The 26,281-nt window shown below is 44.7% G+C and overlaps 2 protein-coding genes across 2 annotated transcripts in view; one reads left to right on the plus strand and one right to left on the minus strand.

Moving 5' to 3' along the window:
* The window catches only part of VPS8 (VPS8 subunit of CORVET complex), a 252,427-nt gene extending 249,014 nt beyond the window's left edge, over positions 1 to 3,413 (minus strand). The window contains exon 1 of the mRNA XM_069733555.1: positions 3,322 to 3,413. Coding sequence (XP_069589656.1) covers position 3,322 — 1 coding nt within the window. The 5' untranslated portion in view covers positions 3,323 to 3,413. The remainder of the gene's footprint in view (positions 1 to 3,321) is intronic.
* A 290-nt stretch (positions 3,414 to 3,703) lies between these two features.
* DBR1 (debranching RNA lariats 1) lies at positions 3,704 to 13,444 on the plus strand. The gene is made up of 9 exons (XM_069733556.1): positions 3,704 to 3,772; positions 5,223 to 5,464; positions 5,886 to 6,010; positions 7,098 to 7,178; positions 7,753 to 7,838; positions 8,612 to 8,836; positions 9,588 to 9,668; positions 9,958 to 10,103; positions 12,191 to 13,444. The coding sequence occupies exons 2-9, from the start codon at positions 5,268 to 5,270 to the stop codon at positions 12,843 to 12,845; spliced, it is 1,596 nt and encodes a 531-aa protein (XP_069589657.1). The 5' UTR covers positions 3,704 to 3,772; positions 5,223 to 5,267; the 3' UTR covers positions 12,846 to 13,444.
* The last annotated feature ends 12,837 nt before the right edge of the window (positions 13,445 to 26,281 follow it).

Raw genomic sequence — 26,281 nt, forward strand, 5'->3', positions numbered from 1 at the left:
AGTGGGTGCCTTATAAATTCCTTACGGATATTTTACACAAGTTCCTTCATTCTTTCCTGTAACTCTCGTTTCCTTCATCCTATACATCATTTTTGACATGGACGTTTAATACAGTATAAAACCCCCTTGATATAGCAATTAATAGAATTTTTTAGGAAGATAATTTAATTTGCCTCCGATGATGGGAAAGATAAAACGGGTTTAATGTTTGTTACTCCATGGATAAAAAACAGCTTTTAAACGACGATTAAGATTTGTTCATTGGCTCTTTTTTCCTATAATTGTAGGGACAATAAGATTAGCAAAACTTAGCGTTTTTTAAACACAAACCTAGATTAATTTGAAATTAAATCAATTACCTTAACTTGGTGCAATATTGGCCAATGGTTCAGAATTATACATTTTAATAGGCTGCCATTTTTAGGATACTTAGTAATGATCAGGATTTTAAGTTCTATATATATATATATATATATCTCTTCTTTATCTGTTCTTATTAGTTAACAAAAGTTCCCTGGGGGTGTCCTCCAATTTTTTTTTCTTAATTTTCTGGAATGATTTCACAAGTAGACATTTTGTGTGAATTTATTAACTGGTTTACATTTGGTAATTTTCTATTTTCTCACAGTTCCTCCTAATTCTCATAAATTGTCCATCTGAGACATTATTGAACCAAACTGGTAGATACAACCAATAATCTGCACAAACAATGCTTTGTTTTGCACTGAGTCCCTACAATAAGACAAAAGACTTGTGCCCACACCCAACCTGCCATGGAGCTGATCACATTTCCATTTCTTTGTACCTCTGTTTAGTTTAGTACTGACACTTTGTAAAAATTAGCAATCAAACAAAACTAATCAGGAGGTAAAAGTAACAGATGTGTAAAGGAGAAAACAAGTTTCTTACTAAGCAGGGTGGAGAAGCCATAGATGTTCACATGCAAATGTGTCTAACCTATTGCTGTGGACCCCTGGTGGGATTCTTGGGCCCCTCTATTGTAGGGTTACAGGTGGATTCAGGATTAAACTAAACAAGAGATACAAAGAAATGGAAATGTGATCAGCTCATGTAGGATGGGTGTGGGCACAAGTCTTTATTTTTGTAGGGACTCAGTGCAAAACAAAGCATTGTTTGTGCAGATTATTGGTGGGTGGGGCGGCTGCTGTGCAGGATTCTGGTTTCTTTCCTCCCCAGCAGAATTCTGCGCTCGGTGTGAAATCTGCAGTCATTAGCGGCAGCACAGACTGACATTGGTGTCACATAGGACGCAATCGGCCATTTACGCTGCGCAATGTGGAGGAGATGTCATAAAATCACACAATGCGGCTGCTGTGATACACAGTGGATTCTCCACCTGGAAATCTGCAGCGCATGTCATTCAGTTTAAGGTTATGTGCACACGTAGAATGGTCCACTGCGGATTTGATAAATTTGCAGGGCAAAAACACTGTGTTTTTGCTGCAGATTTATCGCGGATTTACCGCTCTTTTTTTTGCGGATTTCACTGCGGTTTTCTATTGGAGCAATTGTAAAACCGCTGCGGAATCTGCAGAAAGAAGTGACATGCTGCGGAATGTTAACCGCTGCGTTTCCGCGCGTTTTTTTCCGCAGCATGTGCACAGCGTTTTCTGTTTCCCATAGGTTTACATTGTAATGTAAACTCATGGGAAACTGCTGTGGATCTGCTGCTGCGGAAACACTGCGGATCCGCTGCAAAATCCGCAGCATGTGCACATACCCTAAAGGCAACCGGTCACCATGAAAATCCAGTCCAGTCTGCAGGCCCCAGGGTATAAGAGTAGATTGATGCATATTTTTTTACCATTTGATTCCTGGGATTTTTTGTCCCGTCCACTGACCCTGTATGAGCTCTCACAGCGCATGCAGACAACCTTATTAGGGTATGTGCACATGTTGCGGATTTACGGCGAAATTTGCCTGCGTTTTTACACCTGCAGATTCCTATTCAGGAATAGGTGTAAAACCCTGTGGAATCCGCACAAAATTGACATGCTGCAGAAAATAAACCGCTGCGTTTCAGTGCGGAAGTTTCCGCAGCATGTGCACTGTGGATTTGGTTTTCCATAGGTTTACATGGTACTGTACAATGCATGGAAAACTGCTGCAGATCTGAAGCCGTGTGCACATACCCTTATTGGTCAGACAAATCAGGTCGCACTCGGACCACTGTTAAGGTATCGTCACACTCAGCGATGCTGCAGCGATATAGACAACGAGCCGATCGCTGCAGCGTCGCTGTTTAGGTCGCTGTAGAGACGTCAAACACAGCAGCTCCAGAACGATGCAGGAGCGATCCAGTGACGTAACGGCGACTCACTTATCGTTCTCGCAGTTCGTTAGCTCCATGTAAAACGTTGCTGGCATCGTTGCTTTTGCTGTCAAACATGACGATACACGCCGACCTGACGACGAAATAAAGTTCTGGACTTCTAGCTCCGACCAGCGATGGCACAGTGGGATCCAGATCGCTGCTGCGTGCCAAACACAACAAGATCGATATCCAGGACGCTGCAACGTCACGGATCGTTGTCGTTCTCGTTGTAAAGTTGCTGAGTGTGAAGGTACCTTTATTATATGGGGCTGTGCACATGTCATATTGTTTACTTGGACAAACCAGGGAAAAAAAAACTGCAGCATGCCTGAATCTGACCTGATACACGGATCACACTCGGCCATGCAAATCAACCTGTGCATTGAAAATATTTGACTGTACTCAAGCTGACATGCAAGTGCAGTCCGGGTTCCAGGGACCCACACAATGGAGATGAAGAAATATTTTTCTCCATCTTCTCCTCATCCAAGAGAATCAGAGCACATTATGCTGACACTCTGATCAGTCTGAGATTTGTATCATCGACCTTCTAGTTAATATAAAGTCTGGGTCCAGGGTCTGCATATACACACACCCTCCCTGGGTCCAGGGTCTGCATATACAAACACCCTTCCTGGGTCCAGGGTCTGCATATACACACACCCTCCCTGGGTCCAGGGTCTGCATATACAAACACCCTTCCTGGGTCCAGGGTCTGCATATACAAACACCCTCCCTGGGTCCAGGGTCTGCATATACACACACCCTCCCTGGGTCCAGGGTCTGCATATACACACACCCTCCCTGGGTCCAGGGTCTGCATATACAAACACCCTCCCTGGGTCCAGGGTCTGCATATACACACACCCTCCCTGGGTCCAGGGTCTGCATATACACACACCCTCCCTGGGTCCAGCACATGGACCCTACAGTGAGTGATCTCCTCCCCACCTGCACAGCCCACCCGCACATGTGACGTCACTTACTGTGGCCAGGTACACAGGAATGCTAGTTTATCAGGAACACAGACAGCTGAATTGACACCAGCTGCGCATGCGTTCAACCCCCCCCGGAAGTCAGACTTCCCTATTTTTGCCTGTCAGTTTTGCGTTCCACATGCACTTCCCTTCGGCTATCACGTGATTTCCTCAGATCACATGACACAAGTACTGTCACGGTTATAGCGACCATTGCACTGTACGCAGCCGCCATTGCTATCTCCTGCTTGCTCTGTGAGCGCTGTGCACACTGTCATATAGCTTATGCAGCTGGAAGAACAATTTGCCCATTGGAACCAATGAGGCGTAAGTAAAAACGTAAAGTTCACGCCCTCTGCGTGACGTCATTGGCCACGCCCGGAAGCTTCCTGCTCTGGTGTAGAGGCGACGCATGCGTGCCTCTGCATTCAGTTCTTGGAGTTGTCGCGCTGGTTAGCAGGTAAGACGTGTGCTGGGAAGGTGTGGGCGCTGGTGACCTGCACCGGCCGGAGGGGACGTGGGCTGGGGGACCTGCACCGGCCGGAGGGGACGTGGGCTGGGGGACCTGCACCGGCCGGAGGCGACGTGGGCTGGGGGACCTGCACCGGCCGGAGGGGGCCTTCTCTAGGAGACTTTCCTAGGGGGCAGAGTTCCCTCTGTAGGGGGCTGATGCGTGTTGTTGCGGGAATCTCCGCACTTCTGCTGCTTGGCTTTCTGAGATCCTGCACACGCTTTCTATTGATGGAGAGTTTCCAATTTTCAAGGGGGTTTCCACTGTAAAGCTGCCGCCTAATAACCCGGTGCAGGTTCCCCCTCTGCCCTCTTCTGGCAGAGCTCAGTGATGTTTGGGTATTTTACAGTTTTTGGGGGTCCACTTTTCTAAAAGTTTGGACCCCTTATAAGGAGTAGAATTAAGTGCAGCTAGAGACTGTGGAATCCCACCAGGGTGGCCATCCGTCCACAAATACCCGGACAGCCCCCTCCCACCCCCCCTCCAAAAAAATAAGGACGTTTGTCCGTGTCTCTTTGTGGAAGTGTGAGAACTGTACAGACACTTGTGAGTGTAATTACCATGGTGGTGATGTTGTGCTTCTAATGTTCCTGACTTACGGTTTCACCCTCCATCCATAGAAAGTCTGATTATTATTATTATACATATAAAAGTGTACTGTAACCTGTGAGGGTCTGTTCACATTGCGTTAATAGCAGCCCGTGAACGCATGTGTAACGCAAGTGCCGACGTTTTTACATTGCGCTAGCAGTGACGGACCCGGAAACGCTGAAGCCCGCGTCTCAGGGTCCATCACTCAATGACGGCACATGGCTAGCGGATGTCCTTTGTCTGCGTGCACTAGTGATGCGTCCGACATTGCTTTCACTGGCGGCGTTAATGGACTGCGTTATGCCACGGTGTATAATTATACATAGTCCGTTTAACGGAGGCGCAGAACCCAATGTGAATAATCGCTCTGCTCCGCTCTATGGGGATGTCTCTGCAGCATCTATATGTACAAACCTCACTTGGGTGTATTACAACAAATCTTTCATGTCTCCAGCCATGTGGCCTTTTTTCCCTCTAATATCCTTGATGTAAAACAATTTTACTAAGTAATGGCTCATGTTCTTCTTCCTGGGTCCATCACTGGTGAAAGTTTTGACACGGTCATGTGACCACTCCAGCCAATCACTGTCTGTAGTAGACCAAAAAACAGTCACATATCCATCTTAAAACCTCATCAAACGCGGAGAACCCAGGAAGAGGCTGCAGGGTATCTCTGTTAGAACATTCCAAGAAGTTGTTAAAAATGCTTTTCTAGGGTCTGAACAATCCCTTTAATTAAGAACCTTTGTCTGCTGCTTTTCCTTCTTTGTGGGTGCATGTCATAAACGTCCGCTTTGTGTTTCCCCAGATGTTATTGTAAAGACGATCCTTGTCTTGTAACTGAACATCAGCCATGAAGATCGCTGTGGAGGGTTGTTGCCATGGAGAGCTGGATAAGATTTATGAGACTATCCAGTTTCTGGAGAAGAAGGAGAACACTAAAGTGGACCTACTACTCTGCTGCGGAGACTTCCAAGCAGTGAGGAATGAGGGGGACATGAAATGCATGGCCGTGCCCCAGAAATACCGCCAGATGCAGACCTTTTACAAGTAAGATCAGATACCTAACAATGTTATCTATGATGCCACTGTAACTGCTGTACAGCGAGACAGATGAATGCAAGGCTTGGGTTTATATTTATAGGTATATTGGGGGAAGGACAAAGGGGTGGGGGGTTATGTGGATTGAAATGACTTAAATTCAATAGGTTAAAATGTCCTATTCAAGATGGATTACTGTGGCTAATTGTAGTCTACTTTGAATAGGACATTTTAACCTATTAAGTTTTGTTAATCCACATACCGTATATACTCGAGTATATACAATACTTTTCCCCCTTTTCCTTTCCCTAATATACCTCCAACTTACTCATGTGCACATTTGATATGGCAAATATTTTCTAACTATTTTAAGACTCCATAAAAAATTATTTATTTTTATATAAAATTTATTCTTTTTTTATTTTTTTAGGTATTACTCTGGTGAGAAACAAGCTCCGGTACTTACCATCTTCATTGGAGGGAACCATGAAGCTTCAAATTACCTACAAGAACTGCCCTATGGTGGTTGGGTGGCACCGAATATCTACTACTTGGGTAGCTATCTAAAGTTTTTCTTATTTCTTAAGTTGGTGGTAAATTTCATGTTGCATTGTGATGGTTTGAAGAGAATTGGGGTTGATGGGGCTTATTTTAGTAGAACGGCTTTAGTTCCATGTGTTGTGAGAATCCCCTTTAGGATCCAGTTAGATCTATGTATAGATCGGACCACAATGCTTGCACTGGCCGGTGACTCTAACATCATATTTTTCTATGCAGCTGTCACGCTGTGGTCAGGAGAGCCGCTGTCCAGTCTGAGCATTGCGGTCCCACTCTTTACAACCATCTGACTGCGCCCTTAAAAGTATTTCACTACTTGGGTAGAAGGCGTATTGAAGGCATATGCCCTCTGTCTGTTGGTCTGACAAGGAGTTTCTGATCAGAGTGGTGCTGTCAGAAAAGCCAGTGGGGCCTCTTAAAGGGATTGTCTATTATGTAACCCCCAATTTAATCAGTTTGTTGCCCCATAAAAATGAATACCGATGTATATTCAACTCCCACAACAGCGCTATTTCAGCAGTATCTGCACTGCTGTTTGTCATGTGAGGTGACAAGGCTGCAGCAGTCAAATGATAGTCCGAGGCCTGTGATCGGCTGCAGCGATATTGTCAGTGGTTGTTGTGTCTGACAAGGTGGTAAAGGCTGCAGTCGGTTGGCGGCCGCTGTTTTCAGCTTTCACAAGACTCAGCGTCACAATGCCATCTGGGAACACCAGGGGTTCCCAACCTGTCTCCCGTGTCGGGATTTGTCAGGCTTCAACCTTTGTAATATTTGCGATCTGACAAGGGCAGGCACATTACGTTGACTTGTCAGCAGACATTCTACACAAACGCCCGCCAGGAACAACAGCGGCATCATCCTTGGAAGGCGCTGCTATGGGAGGTACATTATTTCCATGGGGCACTGAATTGATTACGCTGCGGTTGTACAGTTGGGGACAATGCCTTTAATGGAAGGCATCTGTGTGAATCCCAGAGAGGTGACCTCCTTAAGCGAAACGCTGACTGTATTCTAAATCATATTACACTTTAACGCTGATAGAATTTTAATGGTTAATTTTAACTTAGTTTTTTTTTATTTTTAGGATATGCTGGTGTGGTGAAGTATCGTGGGGTGAGAATTGGAGGAATGTCTGGAATTTTTAAATCACACGATTATAGGAAAGGTACGTCTGCTATTATAATTCACTGGTAATCTTTCACCTAGTGATGACAGCTCATTAACTCTTTTGCTCATTAATGTAGGTGTAAGTATATAAGTATATTTTGCAAAGTAAAAATAACTCTGCCTTTACCTATAACGTAAACTTATAACAATGGGCTGCGTGTGAAAGGGTCAGAATTGTGCAAATCTTTATACCGGTTAAACGGTCTAAAGTTCCCCCCAGCTGAATGGAGTGGAGGTGAATCATGCGCACTGCCACTCCAGGACTGCTGGAGATTACCTTAGTTTCCCCTTTCTAGGCAAGTAGGCAATTCTAAGATAAATTATCCCTATTACAACTATATATCTCTTGTGAAAGCTTTATGGGATCGTGCCAGGATATATGATTGATGTGTGACAGGTACTTGGATAGTATGTGAATACAGGACACCGTGTAGCAGACGTAAACCTTTTTTGAACATAATGATTCACCGTGATGTGTTGTCACTTTTGTTTTCATACTCTGATCTGTCGTATTCTTCATTTGTGTACAGCTTAACCATTATGATAACATTTCTGTTCTGTAATTTCTCTAGGTCATTTTGAACACCCTCCATACACGAACGATACAATGAGAAGTGCGTATCATGTGAGGAACATAGAGGTCTTTAAACTGAAGCAGGTAGGCACATAGTCTTGGCATTCTTTACATCGCCAACCTGAGCTCTACAGGACGTTATCAGGGCTTTCTGGGCACATACGCTAACATGGTTGTTTGGTCTTGAGCTACAAATCTGCAGTCACTCTGTGACTGCAGACTTGTGAATCCTCACATTTTTATTTTTTTTTGCTCTGTGCAATTACCAGGTTCTCTGGTGTCAAGAGCAGTGGGCACATGACAGTAGTGTGTGCTTTGCATACATGTGGTCACGTGCAGACTAGACGTGGGCGGCCTCGCTCAATGCATGTGTGTTAAGCAAGACTGAGTATATTCTAGTCTGAATGTGACCGGAAGTATGCAAATCAAATGCTTGCAGTCACATGACTGCCCACTTCCTTCATCAGAGAGGCCTCACAGGGTGCAGCATGTCCAATGTGAGGATTCCTAAGGCTTCAATCAGAGTTGCTGTAAGCTTTTTTTGCTTGTTTTTTTTCCCATTATCATCGCTTTCAGTAAGGCGGTTGGACAGCCTTCCCTTTTACATGTGGGTTTACTGCAGTTATTAAAGTCCCACCCAAGCCTTCTTCAGGGCTGAAACAGAAGAGGCACAGAAACTGTTCACTTCAGCCCTAAGCCCTGTTTCATCGTGCTCTTTAGCGGGGCATCATGTACCCTGTATTTAGAGCATACCTTTGTAGATCTTTTAGGGTCTTGTCTGGTTAATTTACCTGTAGTATCTACTGGGAGTGAACTAGTAATTACTAATTATCTGCTCTGATGTTACGCTTTTGCAGCTACAGGAGCCCATGGATGTTTTCCTGTCCCATGATTGGCCCCGTGGCATCTACCATTATGGGAACAAAAACCAACTTTTGAAGAAAAAGAAGTTCCTGACGCAAGAGGTAGAAAGTAACACCCTCGGGAGCCCAGCAGCCAGCGAACTCCTCCATCACCTCCAGCCGTCTTACTGGTTTTCTGCTCATCTCCATGTCAAATTTGCTGCTTTTTTACAACATCCGGTAAGAAAAAAAATTGACCACCTTATTGATCATTGTTTTTGTTTTGTATTTTTATGTCCCTTCCACCCCCAAATTTAAGATTTCATATCAGAATTTAAGGAAGTAAATCTAAGCCGAACATTACCTTTTTAGAGCACATTTGTTAAGACCTTTTTAAAGAGGTTGTACGCTTTCAAAAAATGTTCCCTTAGTAGTAAAGTGATACCCTGCCTGGCTCTAGTGCTGATTCTCTGTCCCTGGTCTGCAGTGCAAATGTCACATTAAGGCTTATGTGCACACGTTGCAGATTTTGCTGTGGATCCTAAGCGTATTGGCCGCTGCGGATTCACAGCAGTTTTCCATGCATTGTACAGTACCATGTTAACGTATGGAAAATACAGCCCAGAAACGCTGCGTTGTATTTTCAGCAGCATGTTAATTCTTTGTGCGGATTCCGCAGCGATTTACACCTGCTCCTCAATAGGAAACTGCAGGTGGAATCCGCACAAAATCTGCATGAATTCCACGGTAAATACGCAGATAAAACGCAGTGCGTTTTACCTGCGGATTTAACTAAAAAGTGTGGAAAAATCCGCACCCTATTTCACAACGTGGGCACATAGCCTTACAGTGCTGTCAGATCTTCTGACTTGGGCTGCGCGAGCTGCTTAAATTCACTGAGCTCACTGATTGGCAGCAGTGCTGATCCGGACCCCGCGTTTGAACTTGGTCTTATTCCATGTTACTGACCAGTTTATATTGATTTTTGCAGAATAAAGAAGAGGGCAAGCTGCCTAAATCTACAAAGTTCTTGTCGCTTGATAAATGCCTACCGCAGCGAGAATTCCTCCAGGTGAGAACGGTTTACGGTTATCTGGACGTGATGTCATTTACATCAGGGGTGTCAAACTGCATTCCTCGAGGGCCGCAAACCATGCGTGTTTTCAAGATTTCCTTAGCATTGCACAAGGTGCTGCAATCATTATGTGTGTAGGAGATTAAATTATCACCTGTGCAGTACAAGGAAATCCTGAAAACATGACCTGTTTGCAGCCCTCGAGGAATGCAGTTTGACACCCCTGATTTACATCTGCTGTAAAGCTGTGATGCTTATGGTTTGTTTGTTTTTAAACCATCCCCAGATTGTAGAGGTTGAACACGATCCAAGTAAGCCAGAACGACTAGAATATGACCTGGAATGGCTGTCTGTTCTAAAAGCAACCAAAACCCTCCTGAATGCTACACCCCGGACATGGAATATGCCTGAGAACAATGGTCTGCACAGCAGGTGAGTTTCACAACCTGGAGTAACTGTTATGTGTTGATGATTGATTTTGAGGGGGGAAAAACAGTATTTTTTGTAAAATCTGGAACAATTTCTAGCTATATAAGTGAAAAGAGAATAGGTCTGAACTATTAGTAATTGCAATCAAATTAATGGATAAACGTATGAAGATAAATGTGATTTAAGTCCTGAGTCCGTTGTAATATAACACACGTTGTGCTCAACAGGAAACCGGCAGTGTGACAAATAGGAACAGGGACAAAACTGTGGCACTCACCCCGTGGCTAAGCAGTTATTTCATTATTACATACCAGGCAGAGGATACAGAGGGACGGCGGATTCACGCTGTCAAGCGCTTCGTTCAGGCTCTTACAGCATGAAATGGCCAATTCTCTATTTTCATTCTGTATCCTCTGCCCGGTATGTAATAAAGGAATAACTTTTTAGCCACTGGGTGATTGGCACAATTTTGTCTTTCTATTTTTTAGTATTTTTAAGTGTTATCTGGCGCTGCGTGCCACTTTGCTTTAGTGGCTGACAGCAGTTGGGGTTCTGCTTCGGTGATACGTCACCAATGGCTGCCATGTGATGACTGCTTTTTTAGGTTTGGCTTGTCCTCTAATTCGATCTGCTCTTTACATTTCAATTAAAACTGTACTTGCTATACTTTCCCGTGCCTCATATACCATACACCATATTCATTTTGGCATGTAATCTGGTGTAGAAAACAGGACTTAATTGAACCCGTGCTTCTAGGGGACAACTGTTTTACATAAAATTCAGTGACTGTATTGAGGGTAAAAAAAAATCTGCAAACATGTGTCATAGTAAAGATTAAAGTAAGTTTTCGTATTGTAAAACACCTTGGTACATTACATTTAAAGTGTAACCATTGTTTTAATTGGTGTTTCTTAAATCAACAGTACACGGGACCATAACTTTAAAGCTATGTTCACGCCTTGCAATCTTGCTGTGGTTGTTTGTTTTGTTTGTTTTAGTTTTTTTTTAATGCAAATTCAAAGCTGCTTTTTTGCAGCATAATCTATTGGGTAACAAATCTCATGCACACATTGTTTTTTAAACAGTCTAATCATCTCAATGCTCTACCAATGTGTGAAAACTGAGCATACCTGACCTACCCAATGCACTACTATTGTCTTAGGTAAACTGTGTCCGACCAATTCACTCTTCTTCTCCCACTGTTTTTACATTCTCAAGTGTGTGTTTTACCATCCATTATTTATTTTTGTCCAAATGGTCACTGTTTCATACATACAAATCTTTCCAATAAAATAATGTCCTCAAATTGCCCTTTTTTACATGACTATTTTTATGGTTTCACATGTCTTGCATTGGTGACCTAACACCTTGCATTGTTCAAGCTTGTATGGTGGAAGCAAAGCTGAACTTTGGGATCCTGAAAAACGTAGCAAGCAAAACCTGCTTTTTTTGTTAATTTATTTATTTTATTTTTTTGCTGCAGAAAAACCGCAAAATAGCAATGTGTGAACATAAGATTTATTAGGCTACCAGAGAAATCTGCTTTTCTCCTCCCGGATTGATCTTTCTCTCTATTCATAGGTAAAATATATTTTTGGTGAACAGTTTTTTTTTGTTTTTTTTTCCATTATTCAGAATGGAGATGGCAGTTGGTACTTGTAAAATTCCATGAAGGAGCTAGAGGCACAGACATTCTGCTGCAAGTTCTCCATAGAACTCTATGAGCACCAACTGTTATCTCCTATTTCAGTAATGAGGAAAGTTGCGATCACTGAAGACACACTATACGTTTAAACTGAGAATGAAAGATCAGTCCGGGAGTAAAAATAAGCAATTTCCCTGATTTTAAAAATATGTATCAGTTTCTTATTTTCTTGTGTACTATTGGTTAATGGGAAAAAATGAAGACAATGGCGAATCTTTAGTATATTAACATGGCCATGAAAACCTTCAGGTTTGACCCTGGCCACCAAAGCCTTGCCATAAGCTGATACTTTGTTTCCTGTGGAGATCAGGTTCACTAGGTTTACTAGATGCCGGTCTGTAACTTTTATAACTTTTAAATAACTTTTTATTATTTTCCATACTAGGTGGGATTACAGCGCCACTGAACAAAGCAAACAAGAAGTCTTCAAGGACCTCGGCAATGACCTCAACATCCCGTACAACTTTAGGGTCACAATACCATCTTATAACCCAAACCATCCTCAGCACCACAGGGTAGCATCCCATGTAGTAAATCCACAGACAACAGAGTTCTGTGCCCATTTTGGACTTATCGACCTCAATGCCAAAGTCTGTCTACATGATGTAGGGGGAGAACTTGATGCACTGGAAGACAATGATGTTGACAGCGGTGGCTCTGTGGAAGATCCCAGTGAATACAGCACCGATACCTCCATCCTCTCTTCTTCAATTAACCCTGATGAGATCACTCTGGAGGAGGATGATGAAGAAGACCTCCCTGTACAGTCTGTGGAGCCCTCTCCAGAATATACCCCAGACTTGTCTGTGAGCTTCTCCAGCATACGAGACCTCCCAGATTCAATGGCTCTCTCATCCGATGAAGCAATGGATTCAACCAATGATGAGATGGAAAGGTCAGAGAGCAGTCAGACAGAAGGTGAAGGAAAGAACCCCGAGAGACCACTCAAGAGGCTAAGTGATGAGAATGGACAAGGTGGCAATGTCCGGATTAAAAGACGGAATCAGAACATATATACAGCTAAAGATGAAGATGAGTAAATGGACTGGATTATTCAGTATGTACTCTACCGGTCATGCCACTGACTGCAGGGTGGTCTGCGGTGTCTGAATGATTGTTTTACTGGGAAAGTGAAACTGTTATTTCAGAAACCTCTGATGTCAAGTGTCTTGATCAGTGGGTGTTTGTGCCTAAAATAGTGGGGCACAGCGGCTCACCTGAACGCTGTGATTGGCTCTGATCGGCTCTTCTTGGAGGGCGGTGTACAGGCTCATAGAAAGTAATTGAGAAGGTACATCAGTAACCTCAGCTCTCCAGGGAGAGCTGTACAGAGCCGCAGGAGCACAGCCGTCAGCAGAGGCGGAGGACTCTGCCCCCCGGACCACCACTGATCAAACCTTGTGATGTCCTTATGATATAGCTACTGTATTTTGCCTGGCACAAGGTTTGTGTTCTTAAATGTTTTATATTTGAGCTAAACCTGCCAGTCTAGTCCTGTAAAATGCTCCATTTCCAATGTATAAATTGTACTTTTTAATAAGTAACCTTATTTTCAGAGGTTTTATTTTATTTTTTTTTGTTAAAGTTTATGTACAGAATTTAATTTAAGAAAAAAATAAAATAAACCAGGACTATGAAATGGTTGTGTTTTAGTAAGTATTATTCATCAATGTTATGAGTGGGTCTATGCTACCACTTATAAACTATTACAGTCACTTCTGAGACCTGATTAGATGGTGTCAACTAATTTGCTAGCAACTTACACGGAGAACACTAATTGACTTGGGATATGGGCACATGACATCTTGAAAGGGCCTAATAAACATTAAAAATAATGAACACATCCACAGCAATGTGAAAACGACTTTCTGTGCATATGTTCCATCTTTTGTCAGCCAAAAGAAAGCTATGAAGCGGCTAAAATGTTACAGGTTCGTTCTTTTAGTGGCTTCAACTACATATAGAATTTGCAAGTACTTCCTCCATACAGACCTATTGGTACGTCATGATGACTTTGTGGCCAAAGAGATGTCTGACCAATCTCTGGCAGGAGCTTGGTTTAACCAATAGCCAGTCTCCTGCTGTAACAGCCAGGACTGGTGCCACCACTGCCCCTGCCTGTTTAACCCTCTAATTGCTGCAATTAATGGCATTTAGAAGCTTGTGAGATAAAGAGGGCTCTTTCACCCCACCACCACACAATGGTGGTCATTGCAGCCAGAGGTCAAATAATAATTATTTATATAGCACCGTTAATTCCATGGTGCTGTACATGAGAAAAGGGGTTATGTACAGCAGGGGTGTCAAACTGCATTCCTCGGGGGCCTCAGACCATGCCTGTTTTCAAGATTTCCTTTGCATTAGGCTGCCATCACACTAGCAGTATTTGGTCAGTATTTTACATCAGTATTCCTGAGCCCAAACCAGGAGTGGAACTAATTAGAGGAAAAGTATAATAGAAACATATGCACCACTTCTGCATTTATCACCCACTCCTGGTTTTGGCTTACAAATACTGATGTAAAATACTGACCAAATACTGCTAGTGTGACGGCAGCCTTACACAAGGTGCTGGAATCATTCTGTGCAGGTGATTAAATTATCACCTGTGCAATACAAGGAAATCCTGAAAACGTGACCTGTTTGCAGCCCTCGAGGAATGCAGTTTGACACCCCTGATGTACAGGGTTATAGATAACGTTTACAGTAAACAAATTTTCAATGACCAACTGGTGCAGGGGGGAGAGGACCCTGTCCTTGCAGACTTAAGGTACCGTCACATTTAGCGACACTGCAGCGATAGACAATGATGACGATCGCTGCAGCGTCGCTGTTTAGGTCGTTGTGTGGTCGCTGGAGAGCTGTCACACAGACAGCTCTCCGGCGACCAACGATGCCGAAGTCCCCGGGTAAACATCGGGTTACTAAGCGCAGGGCCGCGCTTAGTAACCCGATGTTTACCCTGGTTACCATTGTAAAAGTTAAAAAAAAAAAAAAAACAGTACATACTTACATTCCGGTGTCTGTCCCATGCCGTCAGCTTCCCTGCACTGTGTCAGCGCCGGCCGTAAAGCAGAGCACAGCGGTGACGTCACCGCTGTGCTCTGCTTTACGGCCGGCGCTGACACAGTGCAGGGAAGCTGAGGCCGAGGGACAGACACCAGAATGTAAGTATGTACAGTTTTTTTTTTGTTTTAACTTTTACAATGGTAACCAGGGTAAACATCGGGTTACTAAGTGCGGCCCTTATTACAGCAGTTCCAATACCCCTCCACAGAGCGAGAGAATTTTAGTCTAGGAAGAGGTTTCACATGTACCCATTCAGATGGAGACGTTTATTCTCAGCGAGGTAAAGCAAGTTTAGGACCTGGTATAAGAGAGATGCCGTAAAGGGGCTACCAGGTACACATAAAATTGGCCATTTTTATGCGCTAAACGCTCTCATTTTTCATATTTCTAGTGCAGTAATGCAGTTCAAATTTCGTGTTTCAAGTTTGCATGTTTCAGTGCTGCAGTGTGCTGCCTTATTTACTTAACCGATATTTACCCTGGTTACCAGTGAACACATCGCTGGATCGGCGTCACACACGCCGATTCAGCGATGACAGCGGGTGATCAGCGACCAAAAAAAAGGTCCTGATCATTCCCAGCGACCAACGATCTCCCAGCAGGGGCCTGATCGTTGGTTGCTGTCACACATAACGATTTTGTTAACTATATCGTTGCTACGTCACAAAAAGCAACGATATCGTTAACAAAATCGTTGTGTGAAGGTACCTTTACATTCTAACCTCAATGTCTGCTGTGTAGAGTGGCCTGTTAGACCCTGCTAGATGTAGGGTCTAGCAGGTGTTCTGCCAGTGCGATCTAACAGGTCTAATGCAGAATAGTGCAATGCATTAAACCATGTAGTGTAATAGTCCCACAGAGGAACTAAATAACAAAAAAACAACCTCATGAATGTTTTAGGCTATGTGCACACATTGCAAACTTACTGCGGATCCGCAGCGTTTTTTTCCGCACAGAAACGCTGCAGATCCGCAAGTGATTTACAGTACAATGTAAATCAATGGGGAAAAAAAATGCTGTGCTAATGGTGCGGAAAGTTCCGCACAGAAAACGCTGCGGATTTAAAGAAGGAGCATGTCATTTATTTGTGCGGATCTGCAGCGTTTTTGTACCTATTCCATTATAGAGTCCACAGGGGTAAAAACACATGAAATGTGCACAAAATCTGCATTAAAAAACGCATCAAATCCGCACTTGCGTTTTCTGCCAAGAGATGCAGAATCCGCACAAAAAATTCCAGAGGCAAAGCCATAACGTGTGCACATTGCCTCTGGGCAATAAATACACGTGCAAAAAAAAGTAGAAAAACACATTAGGTATTACAGTGTCCATTACAACCTGATCTATAAAACTGTCACTATTTAACTCCTACTTATCAACACCTTAAATATATTTTGCCAAGCTTTTTTTTCCATCACATCGGCAAACAAAAACTGAAGTAAAAGGCGATCAAAAAGTTGTATTAAATAAAAATGTTGTTCTGGCAAAAATTAAGAGACCACCACATCAAAACCCTGTCATGGGCAACCCAATCTCCAGACCTGAACCCTATTGAAAACCTCTGGAATGTAATCAAGAGGAAGATGGATAGTCACAAGCCATCAAACGAAGAAGTGTTTAAATTTTTTGTACAAGGAGTGGCATTAGGTCACCCGAAAGCAGTGTGAAAGACTGGTGGGTCGCTTCCCCCTGGGGGAACTCTCGACCCTTGACAAACATCCAGGAGGAGTGAGTGCCGCAGGTCATGGGTAAGAACGCGGTCCAGCGTGTCTCTTGAACCGGGAGTGCAACGAGCCCGTGCGGTCGCTTCTGGGCCGCGTGCGTCACTTCCGGGTCGCGGCTAGCAGCGTGGAGCAGTGTCTCCTCCCCTTCTACTCCTCGGTGCATCAGGAGGATCCGGGATGACAAGTGGTGGCAACGAGACTCCGTCAAGGCACTTAGGATATAAAGGTATGACTGGGCAACTATCGGGTACTAGCTAAAAAGCAGTATGGAGGATAATGTTAAGCTGTTGGAGTTGGTGCAAGAAGCCCAGGCTCATGTAAGTCCCCGATTAGGGGCTGTTTCCCTCAGAAGTTCATTAAGACATCAGGTCCATGGGTCATTTTATGTTGTGTATTATAGGGGCTTTCCTCATCGGTGGGGAATAAGAAGCCCGGGAAGTATAAAGTGTCCCATTTGTGCCATAAAGCTTAAGTACTCCTGGCAGAAATCTCTCTGCGGGTCTTTTGCACCAGTAGGATTGTTGGAGAAGAGCAAGTTTCTCTCATAATGAATATGAGAGCTATTGTCAGAGAAGAAGTGCAGGACTCAATATCTGGTCTGACATTTCCCCAGCCCGTACAGTTTTCCTACATATCTGCGGGTCCTGGGGGGTCAGAGACAGAGGGAATTGGATCTGTCGTCCGATGACAGTTTTTCTGGATCGGATTTGGAAGATGAAGAATTAAACAAAGATCTTCCGGACAGAGGAAAGAGATATTTGTTCTCTTCTAATGATAGATATAGAGGAGCTGCTGGGAGCAGTTAGACTATGCAGATTAAGGAGCCCTCAACGACTCCGACAATTCAGGATGAAATGTTTGGGGGTCTACGTTCCCAGACCTCAAAAGTCTTTCCTGTGAATGCCCATATTCATTCTATGATTCTAGAAGAATGGGAGGAGGCGGAAAAGAGGCTATCAATTCCTAGGGACTTCAGACTTCACCTCCTTTTTGATCATGATGAGGTCAAGGACTGGGAGGATAATCCCAAAATTGACATTCCGCTTGCAAAAGTTTCTAAGAGAACCACCATTCCATTTGAGGACTCCTCTAACTTAAAGGAGCCGATGGATCGCAAAGTGGATGGACTCTTAAAAAGAGCCTGGGAAAGCTTGGCGGCAGTCATCCGCACAAATATAGCAGCAACATTTGTGGCTCGAGCTATGCATTTGTGGATAGATGATTTGAAAGAACAGCTGTCAGCTAGAACCACTAGAGAATCTATTCTTAAAGCAGTCCCTCTGTTAAAGCTGGCAACCGGCTTTCTAGCAGATGCTACTGCAGAATCGGTTAGGTTCACAGCCAGAGGCCAGTCCTTGTCAAATGCAGCCAGGATTGGTTGAAAAACTGGTCAGGAGATGTTCATTCTAAAAATAAGCTGTGCTCTATCCCTGTCCTAAGAGGTAGAGTCTTTGGCCCCATCCTTGATGATATTCTGGAAAAAGCTTCAGATGAAACGAAGGGGTTTCCAGAAGAAAAACTTTAACCCCTTACCGGCATCGGACGTACTATACCGTCCGATGCCGGCTCCCCTGCTTTGATGCAGGGCTCCGCGGTGAGCCCGCACCAAAGCCGGGACATGTCAGCTGTTTTGAACAGCTGACATGTGCCCGTAATAGGCGCGGGCAGAATCGCGATCTGCCCGCACCTATTAACTAGTTAAATGCCGCTGTCAAACGCAGACAGCGGCATTTAACTACCGCTTCCGGCCGGGCAGCCGGAAATGACGTCATCGCCGACCCCCGTCACATGATCGGGGGTCGGCGATGCTTGTATATTGTAACCATAGAGGTCCTTGAGACCTCTATGGTTACTGATTGCCCGTCGCTGTGAGCGCCACCCTGTGGTCGGCGCTCACAGCACACGTGCAATTCTGCTACATAGCAGCGATCAGCAGATCGCTGCTATGTAGCAGAGCCGATCGGGTTGTGCCTGCTTCTAGCCTCTCATGGAGGCTATTGAAGCATGGCAAAAGTTAAAAAAAAAAGTTTAAAAAAATGTGAAAAAAATAAAAAAAACATAAAAGTTTAAATCACCCCCCTTTCGCCCCAATCAAAATAAATCAATAAAAAAAATATCAAATCTACGCATATTTGGTATCGCCGCGCTCAGAATCGCCCGATCTATCTAATAAAAAAAAGTATTAACCTGATCGCTAAACAGCGTAGCGGGAAAAAAACTCGAAACGCCAGAATTACGTTTTTTTGGTCGCCGCGACATTGCATTAAAATGCAATAACGGGCGATCAAAAGAACGTATCTGCACCGAAATGCTATCATTAAAAACGTCATCTCGGCACGCAAAAATTAAGCCCTCAAACGACCCCAGATGATGAAAAATGGAGACGCTACGAGTATCGGAAAATGGCGCAATTTTTTTTTTTTTTTTTTTTTTAGCAAAGTTTGGAATTTTTTTTCACCACTTAGATAAAAAATAACCTAGTCATGTTTGGTGTCTATGAACTCGTAATGACCTGGAGAATCATAATGGCACGTCATTTTTAGCATTTAGTGAACCTAGCAAAAAAGCCACACAAAAAACCAATGTGGGATTGCACTTTTTTTGCAATTTCACAGCACTTGGAATTTTTTTCCCGTTTTCTAGTACACGACATGCTAAAACCAATGATGTCGTTCAAAAGTACAACTCGTCCCGCAAAAAATAAGCCCTCACATGGCCAAATTGACGGAAAAATAAAAAAGTTATGGCTCTGGGAAGGAGGGGAGCGAAAAACGAACACGGAAAAACGAAAAATCCCCCGGTCATGAAGGGGTTAATAGGGTCTGCGAAATGGCTGGTACTTTTTTAGTCAGATCAGACTATAGGGGTAAGGGAAAACAAGGGATGTGGAGCTATCAAACAGGGGAAGAAGGTAGGAACAGAAATAGAGATTCGGGTTCCTCAGCCTCTAGGTCGGGGTTCCGAAGGAAATGACGCCATTCGGGTAGGGGGTCGACTGTCGAACTTCCTGGTAGAGTGGGAAAAGATTTCCAGAAGCCCTTTGGTTCTCCAGGTTATTGCCCAGGGGTACAAAATAGAATTCGACTCCCTTCCCCCAGAAAATTTTTTTGTGTCCATACGTCCATCTCTCTTCAGTCTCTCCTATGTGGTTGGACATTCAGGAACTCCTGCAGGTAGCAGCAATATCCCCAGTACCTCCTCTGGAAGTAGGAAGAGGGCATTACTCGGGCCTCTTCTCTATAAAAAAAAAAAAACCTTCAGAGGAGTCCAGTCAGAGGCGTAGCTAGAGCTTTTGCCGCCCGGGGCTGTTCCCGAGTTTGGCGCTCCCCCCCCCCCCCCCCCCCCCGGCTCAATACACACAAAGGTTACCAAAAATGGTTTTCCTGTTTTGTAGAACTTAAACTGGGCCTAATGGTGTCACCCCCACATGCCACACCTGTGACTTAATACCACCACACCATGACCAGGCCACATAGTGACCGAATAATATTACATACAAGGGACAAATACCACAACACCATTTCCAGACCACATATTACCACCACATAGTGACTGAATACTACAATACTGATCAGTAATAAAAAAATAAACCACAATACTATCACCATAAGTGCCAGTATTCACAGGAGATCTGTACTTAGTATGCAGTGTCTGTGTAGAGGTAATACAGAGATCACTGGTGACATTATACACAGGACCTCTATATAGTATACAGTGTATAGTGTCAGTGTATAGGTAACACTGACTCACCAGTGACGTCTCTAGGTGAAGTCCTTCATCTTTCATCCAGCACAGACCGCCATCATTCCTTCCAGCCAGGACTCGTTTCTGCAGGAAATAACACAGTTATCTCGAGCTCCGCTTGCAGAACACATTACTTAATTTTTCACAACGTCTACATTACATCACATGAAGAAAAAAAGGTGATATAGTGTCACTCTGCACAGTAACAGGACCGCCCCCCCATTTAAAACAGTATACTCAAAAAATAAAATAAATACATCACTGCAGTAATAATATCCCTTAATTATCCCTTATGGTAACACTATTCCCCACCCTGGCCCCGTTTATCTCATTCCTGGCTCCAGCCATATGTTCTCGCATCCTGCCCTCATGAGTATCCATTCTACCCCATATGATCTCCCCATCCTGCCCCACCAGCCTCCATCGTATCCATCCTGCCCCATGATCCAATCCTGCCCCGTGTCTCCAATCATGCCCCGTGTCTACATTCTGCCCATGCCTCAAGTCCTGCCCCCCAGTGTGTCCAGCATATTACCCCCATGTTGTCCAGCAATCTGCCACAGTGTGTCCAGCATATTACCCCCATGTTGTCCAGCAATCTGCCCCAGTGTGTCCAGCATATTACCCCCAGTGTGTCCAGCAATCTGCCCCAGTATGTCCAGCACTGCCCCCAGTGTGTCCAGCAATCTGCCCCAGTGTCCAGCCTTTCCCCAATGTGTCCAGCAGTCTGCCCCAGTGTGTCCAGCATATTACCCCCAGTGTCCAGCATTGCCCCAGTATGTCCAGCATATTACCCCCAGTGTGTCCAGCAATCTGCCCCAGTGTCCAGCATTGCCCCAGTGTGTCCAGAAGTCTGCCCCAGGGTCTCCAGCATTGCCTCAATGTGTCCAGAAATCTGCCCCAGGGTCTCCAGTATTGCCCCAGTGTGTCCAGCAATCTGCCCCATGGTCTCCTGTATTGCCCCAGTGTGTCCAGTATTCTGCCCCATGGTCTCCAGTATTGCCCCGGTGTGTCCAGCATTCTGCCCCATGGTCTCCTGTATTGCCCCAGTATGTCCAGAAATCTGCCCCAGGGTCTCCAGCATTGCCTCAATGTATCCTGAAATCTGCCCCATGGTCTCCAGTATTCAGTGTGTCCAGCAATCTGCCCCATAGTCTCCTGTATTGCCCCAGTGTGTCCAGCATTCTGCCCCATGGTCTCAAGTATTGCCCCAGTGTGTCCAGCATTCTGCCCCATGGTCTCCAGTATTGCCCCTGTGTGTCCAGCAATCTGCCCCATGGTCTCCAGTATTGCCCCAGTATGTCCAGAAGTCTGCCCCAGGGTCTCCAGCATTTCCTCAATGTGTCCTGAAATCTGCCCCATGGTCTCCAGTATTGCCCCAGTGTGTCCAGCATTCTGCCCCATGGTCTCCAGTATTGCCCCAGTGTGTCCAGCATTCTGCCCCATGGTCTCCAGTATTGCCCCAGTGTGTCCAGCAATCTGCCCCATGGTCTCCAGTATTGTCCCAGTGTGTCCAGCATTCTGCCCCATGGTCTCCTGTATTGCCCCAGTGTGTCCAGCATTCTGCCCCATGGTCTCCAGTATTGCCCCAGTGTGTCCAGCATTCTGCCCCAGGGTCTCCAGTATTGCCCCAGTGTGTCCAGCATTCTGCCCCATGGTCTCCAGTATTGCCCCAGTGTGTCCAGCAATCTGCCCCATGCTCTCCAGTATTGCCCCAGTGTGTCCAGCATTGCCCCCAGACAGTCAGACATAAAGAAAAAAAAAAGTAAAATCCTCACCTCTCCCGTTCCTAGCGCAGGTCCGGTGCAGTCAGCGTCTCTCCGGCTCTGCGACGCTCAGGACAGAGAGGCTGAGCGGCGCGCACAGTAGTGACGTCATCGCACCCTCTGCTCTGAGACGTCGCAGAGTCAGAGGACGCTGAAGCCGCAGGAACCAGGAGAGGTGAGTATTAGAGCGGAGAGCGGGGGGCGGAGGCGGGGGTGTTGGGAGCTGGTCGTGGCGGCGGACGGCGCCGCCCGAAGATTTAAAGGGGCGTCTTTTTTTTTTTTTTTTTTCTTCTCCTGCAGCGCCGGCCGCCCCCCGCATTGTGCCGCCCGGGGCGGACCGTCCCCCCCGCTCCCCCCTTCCTACGCCACTGAGTCCAGTACTATAATAAACCTCAAACCCCTAAACAGTTGGCTAGTGTACAAGAGGTTCAAAATGGAATCTATAAGATCTACGATTCCCCTGCTAGGAAAAGATGTAGCAATGTGCACTTTAGACTTAAAAAGTGCATATTATCACGTTCCAATCTTCGCAGTTCACCAGAAGTACCTCAGATTTGTGGTGGAAAAAGGAAAGGTCTACCACTACCAATTCCGTTGCCTCCCATTCGGTTTATCGACAGCGCCCAGAATTTTCACAAAACTTATGGTAGAGTTAGTGGCTTATTTGAGAAATCAAGTCATCACGATAGTACCCTATTTAAATGATTTCCTAATAGTGGCAGATTCTGTAAGTCAGCTCAGAATTGACTGTCAATTGGTGGTCTCCACACTGCAGAAGCTGGGATGGGTAGTGAACTGGTCAAAGTCGGACCTGATACCCAAATCAAGAATAAAGTTTCTAGGAGTCATCCTAGACTCAAGCATCAGGAAATCGTTTCTTCCAGATGGAAAGCTGACCGATTTAATAAAAAGGATTCGGGTCTCCATCAGAGATGCAATGAAGATCCTTGGATTAATGACAGCCTGTATTCCCTGTGTCAGTTGGAGCCAGTTTCATTCCCGTCAGCTGTAGAGGGCGGTCCTCGCTTCCCGGGACAAGACAGAGCTCGCTGGACAAGGAGTTCTGTCTATCCCACCAGAACAGACGATCTCTACATTGGTGGACCATTCCCAGAAATCTCCAAGTTGGTGTTTCGTGGATTCAGTCTCCAACAGTCACAATAACCACGGACGCAAGCCAACAAGGTTGGGGTGGACAGGTCCTTGGAAGATACTATCAGGGGCAGTGGATTTTGGAAGACAGCAGGAATTCCTCGAATCTCAGAGAGCTACATGCGGTTTGGAAGGTCCTTTATTCAGCACAGGCCTTGCTGAAGAACAAACACCTAAAGATTTTGTCAGACAACACAACGACAGTAGCTTTCCTGCGACATCAGGGGGGCCCGAGACATCCAGGATTACAGAATCTGGCAAATCAGATTGGGCAGAAGGATCTGTGCTTTCAATTTCAGCGGTGCATCTGAGAGGTACGGAGAATCAAGTCGCAGACTTTCTGAGCAGGGAAAAACTATCAGCAACAGAATGGGAACTAAACAACGAGGTATTCAGCGAACTATGCCAACGCTGGGGAACACCGGAGGTAGACTTATTCGTGGTCAGACGGAACGCAAGTCAGAACCTTTTATTTTCTGAACCCTTGGGAAAACCCTGCGGGGGTAGATGCTCTCTCTGTCCTGGAGCAAGGGTATGTTATATGCTTTCCCCCCTCTCGCTCTGATTCCAAGGATCCTCAGGAAAGTATGAGGCCAGAGCTCAGGTCATCCGAGTGGTTCCTTTTTGGCCCAAGAGGAGCTGGTTTCCCTTACTAAAAAAAATTGTCGATAGAATAACCCTTCTTCCTGCCAAAGAGAAAAGATGTACTTCTTCAGGGTCCGGTTCTACACCAAGATCCAGAGAGCCTCCAATTAGCAGCATGGATCCTGAACGCCAGATCCTGAAAGCGAAAGGGCTCTCAGAGGAAGTCATCTCCATTCTTCAAGCAAGTAGGAAGCCGGTGACTTCCGCGATTTAAAAGTATGGAAACAATTCTGCAGTTTCTGTGGAGACACAACAGTTGATACTGACCATCCTGACATTTGCAAAATACTTGATTTTTTAGAACAGGGATTTGAAAAAAGGTCTTAGACCTAGTACTCTGAAGGTCCAAGTAGCGACCCTCAGTGTATTCTATGATTCTTCCCTGGCTTCCCACCCTTGGATATGTCGATTCTCCAGAGCTGTTCAAAGGTTAAAACCCTTGATTAGGAAAACTGTCCCACCTTGGGATCTTAACTTGGTCCATAACGAGTTGTGCAAGGATCCATTTGATCTAGCCAAAGATATAGAGTTTGGTAATCTTTCTCTCAAAACTGCTTTTCTAGTAGCCATTACATCCGCTAAAAGATTGGGAGAGCTTCAGGCCCTATCCACTCAAAACCCCTATTTACAGGTCTTTGAAGATAGACTAGTCTTAAGACTTGATCCAGTTTTTCTTCCTAAAGTGGTCTCAGATTCTTCTATAAATCAAGAGGTAGTGTTCCCGTCATTTTGCCAGCTTCCTAAAAATCAGAAGGAGAGGTTTTTCCATAACTTGGATGTTAGGGAGACAGTACTTAGGTACTTAGAGGCAACTAGGACCTGGAGACAGGATAGTAATTTGTTTGTCCTTTATAGGGGTCCAAATAAAGGGAAAAAGGCATCAAAACCTACCATTGCGAGATAGATTAGGTCCACCATTACCCTAGCTTATCAGGCACAGGACAAGAGTCCCCCAGACAGTCTAAAAGCTCATTCATCCAGAGCTATGGCCACTTCATGGGCAGAGAAAAGGGGGCTTTGGCAGAAAAGATCTGCAGGGCTGTGTTCTGGTCTAGTGTCAGTACCTTCTCTAAGCATTACAAACTAGATGTATTGTCATCTCAGCTTTTGGCAGGAAGGTGCTTCAGGCCGTAGTCCCACCCTAGGACCAAAATCTCCTTTGGTACTTCTCCATGGTGCTGTCAGGTGGTGACATGGAAAACGGTAATTAGACCTACTAGTAATTGTATTTCCAGGAATCCATCCTGACAGCACTGTTCGCTCCCTCCCTATTTCAAAAACACGTCATACTTATGTGACATAACATTTGTGTGTGTTCAAATAAAATTTGCTTTTTTGCATCCATCCAGATGTGTTACTTTGGAAAATCACTGAAGGGTGGTAAGGGGAGGGTCCTTTTAAACTCTCATGGTTTCCTGTCCCACTATGGATAAGAAGGACGTCCTCCCCATGGTGCTGTCAGGATGGATTCCTGGAAATACAATTACCGGTAGGTCTAATTACCGTTTTTTTTGTTATTTTGACCATTTCTCATTTTCAGAAAATATATACAAAATTTATTGCTTGGAACTTCGGAGAAATGTTGTCAGTAGTTTTATAGAATAAAATAACAATTTACATAGAAGCCTGTTATGAACTGTTCTGGCCGTGCATTTCACCCCACTTGCCATTTTCCATTCCTTTTGTACATCACTTGATGTCATCCTGCAGTAGCTGAGTGACATTTGAATAAGATGACGGTCATCCCGGTTAGTGGAGAGTCGTTTTCGCCCTCTGCCGGTCTGTAGCTTTATTGTCCCCAATGTCTGCTGCTTGACATTGTTGTAATGGACTGCCATCTTAGAAATTTTAAGGATGGAGGCAACATGACGCTCACTGTGTCCTTCTGCTAGTAAAGCCAGAATTGAGCCCTACTTTTCTTTTCAACTCCTTTGGCTTGGTTAAAAGTTATTTTTTCATTTTTATTACTTTTGGGATATTACTAGCACTTGTTTTGCCATCAAGCTTTTCCTATTGCAAGAGGATTGTGAACACCATAGCAGTGTTTTTTATACTTTCCTTCCTTAAATAAAATTTGGTTCAGGTGATCACCTAATCAGAAGCACATTAAGTAGAATGAGGTGTACTCTGGTTGGAATTCAAATGACATTGGAATGTAGAGAAGCTAATTTTTATAAAACTGTGCAGTGGTCTCTTAATTTTTGGCAGAGCTGTATATTAATTTATTAGGTACATGACTAAAATACAATTACAGGGGGCACAATGAGTCACTGCCCAGCGCCCGCTGTCAGGAGACGAGTGGGAGCTCAGACCAGGGCTGGAACCAGGAAGAAGAGAGGTAAGTATTTATTTATTTTCCCTTCCCCATGACAGCAC

The sequence above is a fragment of the Ranitomeya imitator genome, chromosome 7 (genome assembly GCF_032444005.1).
Source record: "Ranitomeya imitator isolate aRanImi1 chromosome 7, aRanImi1.pri, whole genome shotgun sequence".
Lineage (NCBI taxonomy): Eukaryota > Metazoa > Chordata > Amphibia > Anura > Dendrobatidae > Ranitomeya > Ranitomeya imitator.

Coding starts and splice junctions, on each gene's coding strand:
- DBR1 (XM_069733556.1), top strand. CDS start 5,268: ATGAAGATCGCTGTGGAGGGTTGTTGCCATGGAGAGCTGGATAAGATT. Junction 7,179..7,752: donor ATCACACGATTATAGGAAAG/GTACGTCTGCTA, acceptor TAATTTCTCTAG/GTCATTTTGAACACCCTCCA. Junction 8,837..9,587: donor CTGCTTTTTTACAACATCCG/GTAAGAAAAAAA, acceptor TGATTTTTGCAG/AATAAAGAAGAGGGCAAGCT.